Source organism: Pristiophorus japonicus, chromosome 8 (assembly GCF_044704955.1).
Source record: "Pristiophorus japonicus isolate sPriJap1 chromosome 8, sPriJap1.hap1, whole genome shotgun sequence".
Classification (NCBI taxonomy): domain Eukaryota; kingdom Metazoa; phylum Chordata; class Chondrichthyes; family Pristiophoridae; genus Pristiophorus; species Pristiophorus japonicus.
This window is the reverse complement of record NC_091984.1, coordinates 91,913,584-91,924,690: the sequence shown is the minus strand read 5'-3', so window position 1 is coordinate 91,924,690 and position 11,107 is coordinate 91,913,584. Positions and strand designations below refer to the sequence as shown.

At 45.1% G+C, this 11,107-nt stretch overlaps 1 protein-coding gene across 8 annotated transcripts in view; it reads right to left on the bottom strand.

Moving 5' to 3' along the window:
• The window catches only part of dock7 (dedicator of cytokinesis 7), a 193,195-nt gene that overhangs the window by 102,058 nt on the left and 80,030 nt on the right, over positions 1–11,107 (bottom strand). For all 8 annotated transcript variants that reach the window (XM_070887063.1, XM_070887064.1, XM_070887066.1 and 5 more), the window contains exons 15-16: positions 2,290–2,407; positions 1,054–1,124 (exon numbers count right to left, since the gene is read on the bottom strand). In XM_070887063.1, the coding sequence (XP_070743164.1) occupies positions 1,054–1,124; positions 2,290–2,407 (189 nt within the window). The remainder of the gene's footprint in view (positions 1–1,053; positions 1,125–2,289; positions 2,408–11,107) is intronic.

The window sequence follows — 11,107 nt, the reverse complement described above, 5'->3', positions numbered from 1 at the left end:
CTCCGCACTCTCCTCCTCCTCCTCCTCCTCCTCCTCCTCCCCACTTCCTCCTCCCCACTCTCCTCCTCCTCCTGCTCCTCCCCACTCTCCTCCTCCTCCTCCCCACCCTCCCCACTCTCCCCCTCCTCCTCCCCACCCTCCCCACTCTCCCCCTCCCCACTCTCCTCCTCCTCCTACCCCTCCCCACTCTCCTCCTCCTCCTCCCCACTCTCCTCCTCCTCCTCCCCACTCTCCTCCTCCTCCTCCCCACTCTCCTCCTCCTCCTCCCCACTCTCTTCCTCCTCCTCCTCCTCCACCCTCCTCCTCCTCCTCCCACCCTCCTCCTCCTCCTCCCACCCTCCTCCTCCTCCTCCTCCCCCTCACCCTCCTCCTCCCCACATTCCTCCTCCCCCACCCACCCCCTCTCTACCCCCTCCTCCCCCCCAACCCCACCCCACCCCCCACTACTCGCACCCCACCCCCCCACCCCCCACTACTCGCACCCCACCCCCCACCCCACTTACCCCCACCCCCACTACTCGCACCCCACCCCCCACCCCACCCACCCCCACCCCCCACTACTCGCACCCCACCCCCCACCCCACCCCCCACTACTCGCACCCCACCCCCCACCCCACCCCCCACTACTCGCACCCCACCCCCCACCCCACCCCCCACTACTCGCACCCCACCCCCCACCCCACCCCCACTCCACCCCCCTCTACCCTCACCCCACCCCTACTTACCCCCACCCCACCCCCCTCTACCCCCACCCCACACTACCCCCACCTCACAAGTGACACTGAATTTGGTGTGTGTGGATAGGAGAAGGTGAGGAGAAAATCTGTGGTCCAGGGAAAAAGCTAATTTTAGTTAATGAACCCATTCCTTTTGCTACATTTTTAATTATTGTAAATTAATGCCTAATTTCTATCTTCAATTTCCACCACCTATCTATGTAATTCTAAATTGAAATACTTTTCAATATACATTGCTATAATGCTGGCATTGTGCCCTAGTACATTGTAATCTTCAGTGCAAGTAAGACAAAAACATTTCCTGACATTTTCTTACCTGTTGTGGTATACTACTGCAGTATATGATTCTTTTATAAGCTCTGCACAACTTGACTTTCCAAAGATGACCTGAAAATAAAATTGGTTGTTTGAAAAAAGTTTGATGAAGATTTATTATTTAATTGTTAGCCTTGGCTCAGTGGTAGCCTCTTGCCTCTGAGTCAGAAGGTCGTGGGATCAAGCCCCACTCCAGAGACAAGCATGTTATCTAGAGAGACACTTCAGTGCAGTGCCCAGAGAGTGCTGCACTGTTGGAGGTGCTGCTTTTGGGTTGAGACGTTAAACCGAGGCCCCGTCTGCCCTCTCAGGTGGCCATAAAAGATCTTATGGCACTATCCACAGAACAGTTGGGGAGTTTTCTCAGTGTCTTGGCCAAAATTTGCATCATGGACTGACAGAATGCCAAGTTGCATCAATGATCTTCCTTATGTAGCGATTTTAATCGTGGAAGGAGGGTCACCCCATTCTAAGGCATCTCATAGCTGTTAGTTTCACAGAATGATTGGTAATTGATGGTGCACAGAATCCCAAGGGATGAGAATGGCTTGCCATTTGTGAAGCCCATAAATCTTTGAAAACCTGTCTATTGCTAATGCAATCCAGGATGTGCTCTGAGAGATCACACTTTATTTCTCCTAACTCCTCTCTGAGGTAACTTCACCGGTACTAGGAGCTGCTTGTAGTAAATGGGAGGCAGTGAAGCAGAGAGTATCAGTTTATCTTCCTTTGATGATGGTGAGGAAGAGACTAACATGTGTGCAATGCTTACATTTCCCACAACAGCTATCCTTGCGGCCTCCCTGAATCAGATTGACAATTTAGTGTGTGACCCTTACCCACTAGGAACTTCATTGAGACGACAGAAAATAACTTCAGAGCTCTCAAAGAAAGCAGGGAGAGGAGACATTCACCATTTCAGTTTGGGTTGGATTCAAATCTGAGTTCCTGAGGTGAAAGGGTAGTCTGCCAACCCATTATATTATCAAGTACCCTGTTGATGGTAACATTTATATGTAACTCAATTATTTTACATTACCCCAAAACGGAAAGTTTTAAATTTCCTCAGTTTCCCTTCCTCCAACACCACCAAAGCTTGGCATCTCCTAATCACTACCACATGATTTACTTTATTGTCTCTCCTACACTTTTTAAGTTTGCTAGTGTACTGCACAAAGACCTTAAAACTTCACAATTAAAAAAAAAGGATCCAGAAGTTTGAGACCATTTGTTATACCTGCATTGCATTGTTCTGATCTTCCCCAGACATAAACTGGACTTTTACAGTAATGTTTCTAGCAGATCCTTGACGATTTGCAAAATTGAGGCTCTGAGGATACACATAGAGTAAATTCCTATGGAATTAAACAAGAGTTAATGAGCTGTGAAGTCTTGTGTAAAAATAGAATACAGTGACGTTTTCGTATAGCCGTAACTAACTATGATTAATGAAAAAGAAAGTATACAGAAATCTCTGAATCTTTTCGATAACTAGCTATTAGGTGTCAGATCCAGTTCAATGTGGTAAAATGTCTAGGACTGGAACAAGAAACCAAAGAGGGAGTTGATAGTTTTATCCACTATAACCCCCAAGATGCCTCTCCTGATCTACTGACTGACTTAAGGGACAGCCAGGTAAGAGGTATGTCACCTAATCACAGGATGAATATTATTGCCTTTGAGAGAATCCAGAAATGAGTAAAGATTATTCCACATTTCAGGATTTAAGAGGAAACATTCAGAAAGTTGTGCTTGTACACTTTGAAGTCAGCTCTTTAATGTTTTCAAGATTACGAAAGGGACTAACTAAAGTTGATCTGCACAAGTCTTCATTATAAGAACATAAGAAATAGGAGCAGGAGAAGGCCGTACGGCCGCTCGAGCCTACTCCGCCATTTAATAAGATCATGGCTGATCTGATCATGGATTCAGCTCCACTTCCCCGCCCGCTCCCCATAACCCCTTAATTTCCTTATCATTTAAGAAACTGTCTATTTCTGTCTTAAATTTATTTAATGTCCCAGCTTCCACAGCTCTCTAAGGCAGCTAATTCCACAGATTCACAACCCTCTAAGAGAAGAAATTTCTCCTCATCTCAGTTCTAAATGGGTGGCCTCTTATTCTAAGATCATGCCTTCTAGTTCTAGTCTCCCCCATCAGTGGAAACATCCTCTCTGCATCCACCTTGTCAAGCCCCCTCATAACCTTAAATGTTTTGATAAGATCACCTCTCATTCTTCTGAATTCCAATGAGTAGAGGCCCAACCTACTCAACCTTTCCTCATAAATCAACCCTCTCATCCCCAGAATCAACCTAGTGAACCTTCTCTGGACTGCCTCCAAAGCAAGCATATCCTTTCGTAAATATGGAAACCAAAACTGCACGCACTATTCCAGGTGTGGCCTCATCAATACCCTGCGCAGCTGTAACACGACTTCCTTGCTTTTATACTCCATCCCCTTTGCAATAAAGGCCAAGATTCCATTGGCCTTCCTGATCACTTGCTGTACCTGCATACTATCCTTTTGTGTTTCATGCACAAGTACCCCCAGCTCCCGTTGTACTGCGGCATTTGCAATCTCTCTCCATTTAAATAATAACTTGCTCCTTGATTTTTTTCTGCCAAAGTGCATGACCTCACACTTTCCAACATTATACTCCATCTGCCAAATTTTTGCCCACTCACTTAGCCTGTTTATGTCCTTTTGCAGATTTTTTGTGTCCTCCTCACACATTGCTTTTCCTCCCATCTTTGTATCGTCAGCAAACTTGGCTACGTTACACTTAGTCCCTTCTTCCAAGTAGTTTATATAGATTGTAAATAGTTGGGGTCCCAGCACTGATCCGAGGCACCCCACTAGTTACTGATTGCCAACCAGAGAATGAACCATTTATCCCGACCCTCTGTTTTCTGTTAGTTAGCCAGCCAATTCTCTATCCATGCTAATATATTACCCCCAACCCCGTGAACTTTTATTTTGTGCAGTTATTCTTCTTCCAACTAGAACATATTTTGACAATATGTTCTAGTTGGAAGAAGAATGGAAGTCAGGTGAAACTTATGGAAAGCATGATAAAGCTGTGTAAAAGTTATCAGGGTGAATTAAGTGGACTGCAGAAATTCATTCAAGAGGCATATAGATGAGATTCTGAAGAAGGGATTGTGGGGTATGGAAAGGTGAAACATCTGAGCTAGTGCTGTGATATTAAACAAAATTAAAAGCAAAATATTTTGCTTTATTCCATCAAAATAATTCAAAATAGATACTTTCAAAATACATCTAACATTTTGGAGATAAAATTTGAACACAATTCCATAAAATCAGATCTTGGCACATTTGATTGAATTTACATTTTGTTCATCTAGATCAGTATCTAAGTAACTTTTTTGTTGAGGGTTGCTACCAAGACTGTTGCAATAAGCAGTGTTGGTACAACTGGTAGTCCTGGAGTTTGGCAGCACAGTGATGGGGTTGCTAGATTTAGCAGCATGTAGGGAGGGTTCTTTGATTGGGCATCACTGTGGGGGGGAAACCTAAGGTTTGGCAGAACTGGGGCTATGTGGAATGTGGACTTTGAACATAATCAAGAGCTAAGCTACAACAGGTGTGTAATGAGCAGTTTGTCATTTTGTATCTTTTCTCTCATTCATACACATACACAAATATATAAATGCAGCTTCTCCATGCTAAAATCACTCAATATAAACTTTATCTGAATCAAAGTTTTGAATTTTTAAAATTAATTTTGAAAGCAAGCAAGTAAATATTGCTGGAAGTTGAAAAGAGGCATTCCAGCATTGTGGCTGACTAAATGCTACTGATCCATCCTGCAAAAGTGTGCATTTTGCACATGCTCTGAGTGTCAGATTTGACAGCAAATACTGAAAGTATAAAATGTGACTGAAAAATTGTGACAGAGAAAGTGAGGTTAATGTGCATCATCGGCAGGATGCTTACTAAATCTCGCTTGCTGTTGCAGGATAGGCTGATTTGCTGCCTCTGACTATGTACACAGTCCCGTTCCTCCTATGTAGATTCCATTTCATCACCCACAGCGACATGACAGGCAGGTTAAAAATAAAATTAAACGCCTATTTAAAACTACTGAGATAAACAAAGAGACCTTAGTTTGTTAAAACACTTAAAAGAGGAAATTATATACATTTGTATAGCACAATCACTCCGTGCTTTTGAAGTATTCAGCTGGTCAAAGTTTTGGTGCTAGAGGGAAGCTCCGTTTGGGAAGGAGGGATTCAGATAAATATAGGAGTAAGGGTAATGGTCAATAAGGTCAGATATCAAGATGTCAGGTTAAGGGAGGGCCAAAGTTTATCATATGAGGGAGAATGAGCCCCAACCACTCAAAAGGGAATGAAACAAAGGACTGGGAGACAGTTCCATTACAAAACCAGTTACTGCAGATGGGTTGGGCAAGTAAGCCTGACCGCTCGGGTTGAGACAAGACCACGCAGGACGATGGAGAGCAGGTAGGCTGTCGTCCGAGGTTTGGAACCCAATGGTAAACAGGTTGGGTGGGTATTTGCAGTTCTAGGGGCCATCAAAAAAAGAGAAAAGTTGGACTGAAAACACTCCAAAAACCGCAAAATAAACTAACCCAGAAACACAAAATGAAGGCTGTAAGAATATCGATGCTATAACATTGCTTTTATTTCCAACTAAGACAGAACAGTAATATGAACAGAATTGATTTAAATCATGTTGTTGAAAAGCTTGTCTTTCTGCTCAATGATGCCGATAATATTGGAGAAGGATTAATTTCAGGACCAAGGACATTGTACTCTAACGATAGGCACATATAAATAAATAAGCTAGGTGGATGATGTTGAATTTAAAAAAATAATAAGATTGAAACGCATAGGCTTTTGAAATACAGGTTTTTCATCACAGCAGGGGTAAATACAAGAGAAAGAGATTGCGGCAATATAAAAAGGCAATATGTTGCTATCGAGCATGCATCAAAGGTTGTTTACAAAAAGCTATGACTCGAGGAAAGCAATGATAGGAACAGTAATAGTATGGTGTGAAAAAACATGAGGCCGTCATCTCTGTTCGGCAATCTGTTCAAGCAACTGGGTGGGCATAAAACATCAGATAGTGTTGCATCCAGTAGAAAGCAGAATGGAAAGAAAGTGGTATAAAGAAGCGATCGTGTTTTTACTTAGTTAGAAAGAGACCTGCTACTTTCAAGACCTCGTCGCGTGAACAGGCTTGGAGAAGCCATCTTCACGCTTCCTCATTAAATTCATGCACCTAAGTATTAGACATAGGGCTGATGTGCACTGCTCTGTATGGGTGTTTAAGGTTAATATTTTATCAATAAAAGATGAAATTAATTATCAGACATATTACTATCTCTAGCTTTTCAAATTTGTTTAAAGGGTAAAGGATTTATCCAACAAAGGTGACTTGGCCGCCACAGCACCACATATTGGCAGGAGGCCTGCAACTATGTGTGACAATAAATGTTGATATACAATGTTGTCATTATAAAATGATGCTTGTTGATTTAGGAATTTGCTAATATTGATTTAAAAAATCATGATTCAAAACTGGTGACAAAGGGCTCAATTTTCCCCAATGCCGTTTTTTTGGCGTATTTCAAGGGTGAGGCCCTTTTTTCTGAGGTCCAACTATGCCAAGAAAATACCTTGAAAGTTTCCCCATTCTAATATCTGAAATTGGCGTCATGCAGCCCGTCCTTGAGCTTCGGGGGGGTAGAGCCTAATGTCTGCGCCGAAAAAAGGATGCCCTTCCTTCTGTGCAAGCACGGAAAAAAATACATTTTTACGTGAAAGCTATGGGTACGCATGGCCAGTACATCTCCTGGTCTGCATTCAGCCATTTTTAAAGACCCAGTTGTGTGTGAGAACTTTTGAGTGCTGTGTGAGAACTTTAATTCTCAGTGGAAAAAAAATTGGAGCTGCAAATTGCAACGCGGCTCAAGGATCAAGAATTTCTTACAAGAGGAAGTGGAGGCACTGGTTACTGTAATTGAGGCCAGATGGCACGAGCTGGACACCAGCAGAGGTCAAATAAAAGATTCACCAAAAGAAACGAAACTCTGGAACCAACTTACACAAGATTACTGTGCAATGGTGACCAACCCGAGGTCCAGAGGTCAGTGCAAAAAGAAGTGGCAGGACTTTGGTCAAGTAGTTAGTGTAAGTAATATTTTCACTTATTCACCGGAATTGCAATTGGAAATGTGACCATCTGTATGCCCCACCCAGCAGAAAGGCACCCCCTCTAAAAAGTTATATTTTCATCTTTGCAGAGGAAGGTAGCACACAACAAAAGAGAGAACTCGAACAGGAGGAGGCCCAGCAGATTTGCACCCACTGACACCCTTGGAATAGAGGGTCTTGCTTTGATGGGTCCTGCCTGGAGAAAAGCAACCATTACTGCACAAGCTGGGCCCACACTAAAGGGAGAGAGTAAGTCCTACAAATTCCACAGTCTGGCTTTGCTAAATGTTAAGTACTGCGCGGACTAGCCATGCTTCCGTTCATGTGGATGACTCCGTCAGCTACGCTTCGGTTGATGCAATGTGCTATCATTCATCATGGTCCTTCAAATCAGCCTGCTGCCTGCACTGTGTGAGTCTACTCATACCACCCTGCCCCCTCCTCTGCTGCTAACCATTTGTCTGTTCTGTTATATTTTGCTGAACTTGAGGCTGAAGCCGATGCAGAAGATTATTTAGACGCGGACGAGCCTGAAGAGGAGAACATCTTCCAATCCGACCTTCCCGACCAAGAGCATGGAAGTGAGGGGGAGGGACAGGGGGAGGATGAAGCCCCCACTGTTGTACTCACTCTGGAGGTGGTGCTGGTACCACCCAGTGAGGTGCCAGCCCCTTTCCTGAGTGGTACGAGTGTTGGGACATTTCATGGTTTCTCAGCCCGAGGCTGCGGGTCCCAGTGGGATGCTGCGAGCCACACTCAGGGTGAGGAGGGGAAGGAGAGCTCGACAGCGCTCTCCTGAGGTGCAGGATCTAACAGATGTGGTTCAGATGATGGCAATGATTGGGGAGAGCATTGACCTTACACGATCACTCCTGGACACCATCAGTGGGGTGGGTGATGAGGTATCGGGACTGTCGGGAGAAATAACAACACTCTCACGAGAAATGGGAACACTGTCCGGGCACATTAAGGGGGGAATGTCGTAGGCAGCTGATACACTGTCGGGAGGGAATGAGTGAGGGAATGTCGGAGATAGTTGAGACGCTGTTGGGGCACATGAAGGAGGGAATGTTGGAGGTAGCTGCTGCAATAAGGTAACACGCCCAGACCCCACGGCCATTGACAGAATCAAGTGCCACTCCCACTCCAATCTCCAGACCAACGTCTGAAGAGGCCCAAGCCAGGCATTCCACATTACCACCTGCCCACGCCCCCCATCCAGAAGTGCGCATTACCCGAGATGCTTGCAAGAATAAGCTTGGTACCAACCTAAGAAATGCTGCACCACCGCCTGCGGGCAGGGGTGGAGTCACCAAGACCACATGCAGTGGGCGATCTTAGAATAAGGTGGAGGAGAGATAGGTGCAGCCTTTGTTTGCTGCTGTTGTTATTGTCGTCATTATTATTGTTGTTACTGTTGTAACTGTTCTCAAATTAAAAGTTTTTTGTAAATGATGTAAATTTACAAGTTTAAAAGTTTGTAAGTGATCTTAATAGTTTGGTAAGAATATTTTAATTAAAGTTAAGTACAAACAAGTGTTAAACTTTTGAATAAAATATATTTTAAATTATAACTGAATAATTTCCATTATTTGTTCCATTAACACAACACAACATTACGGAACAGGTCCAAACAGTAACCATGGTCCATGTGGAATAGCTGCCACTGAGCCTTCAGGCAGCAAAGCGTTCACGGATGAGCTGCTGGCACAAGGCTCGAGCAATCGTTAAAGGGGCACGACAGCCCGCCCTCCTCCGTCGTCGTACTCCGAGTTCAGGTAGTTGCATGGCTTCCTCATCCTCGTCACCTTGCTCCTCATCATCAGCCACTCTCACCTCAGGTGGGTCTTCTATTACCAGCTGCTGCTGCCTCATGATGGCTAGGTTGACCGACAATCTCAGGGGAGTATTGCAAGTAGTCTCTGGAATGGTCCAGGCATCGAAAAGTCGCTTCAAGATGCCAATGTCCCTCTCTATTATGCTGCACGTCGCAATGTGAGACATGTTTTATTCCCGGTCAGCTTCTGTCCAGGTTACACATAGGGGCATCATGAGCCAGCAGCGAGGCCTTACCCTTTGTCCGCTGAAACATGTAGCGCTTTTACGTAGGATGAACGCATCATGGGTGCTCCCAGGGTATCTTGCATCAACTGACATGATGCAATGCATGTAGTCACAGACGAGCTGCACCTTCACGGAATGGAAGCCTTTTCTGTTCCTGTACATCTCGGAATGGTCCAAAAGGTGCTCACAAGGCGATGTGGGTACAATCAATGCAGCTCTGTACCTTGGGGAAGCCAGCAATCCTGGAGAAGCCCATAGCCCCGTCATGCATTGCCTGGGCGGTCATGGGGAACTTTATGTCATCATTCCTCCGGGCATATAGTGCAGCAGTCACCTGCTGAATACAGATATGTGTTGCATGTTGAGAAATGGTGCACAAATCCCCAGTTGTGGCCTGGAATGATCCAGACGCATAAAATGAAAGTGCAGCTGTAACCTTCACTTAAGCTGACAAAGCAGTCCTCCTGACGCTTCTAGGGTGCAGGTCAGCTTTTACTAACTCACAGATCTCAGTTACTTCTTTGCGAAACGCAGCCTTCTCACACAGTCTGCATCACTCAGGTGCAGGTATGAATGCCTGTCTCGATGTGGGTAAGGCCTCCTGCCCCGATGTGGGTAAAGCCTCCTGCCCATCATCCTACGTGCTCTGAGGTTCCTCAGGTGATGCTGTCTAATCAATCTTCTCCTCCACAGCACCATCATGCAGAAGGCTTGCAAGAGGTATGACATTGTCAATATTGCCCCCATAATTAAATTGTAGCCGAGCAAGAAGCTCAAAACAGCAGGACAAAGCATTCACACCTTCTTTCCTCTCTCTCCACAAGGTGGACGCCCGAGTATGAACCATACCCTGGTCTGCGCATGCGCAACTGGCTTACTTAGAACGGGAAGCTAGGCATTCAATGAAGAAACAAAATGTAATGCAATAGTTTAATTTTTAATATTTTTCAAAATACCACGCCACCACCGAATGTCTCCTCACCGGGCTCGAGAATCGGAGCATCCGCCGGCAGAATCACTCCCTCGCCCGGATACAGGGGCTCGGCTTCCACCAGCACCCGCCGCCCCCCCCCCCCCCCCCACCGGGCTTCTTTTGAAGCTGCTGTATAGCCTAAGGCTTCTCATGCCTTTAGTTCGGCTTCCACTCCACTCTACCGCCCCCGGGTTTCTTTTGAAGCCGAGCCCCGAGCCCATGTCCAGGCGAGGGAGCGATTCTGCCGGCCGATGCTCCGACCCTTGAGCCCGGTGAGGAGGCGTTCGGAGGTGGCGTGGTACTTTGAAAAAAATCAAAAATTAAAGAATTGCATTAGACTTCCATTTTCTCCATTTTGACTTTGAAAAAAATTAAGCTTCATGATGCATATTCTTTTCCTTTTTGACTTCCTCCAAAACTTTGCCAAAAAACAATGACGTTTTTCTGCGCCGATTTTGTAATGTGCGCTGCTTTTTCTTAAGTGCCCTGAAGGCTTTTTGGGAGTGGTCACATACGCCGTCCTAGGAAAAATGTAAGTTGGCCAAACTTGCATAAATGTGAAAAACTGCCGCAGACATCAGGTTACACCCCCTATGACGCAAAAAAATCCTAACCTAAAAAAATCGTATCTAACTGAATTATGCTGGCGCAGAAACTTTGGAGATTTTAATTTACTCCAAAAAAAAGGCGCATGGCAAAAAACGACGCAGATAATTGGGGAAAATTGAGCCCAAAGGAAGTAAGTTTAACATGGAATGGTTTTGATGTTGTTATACTTTGCAAAGATTGACATCTTGATTGATCTTTGT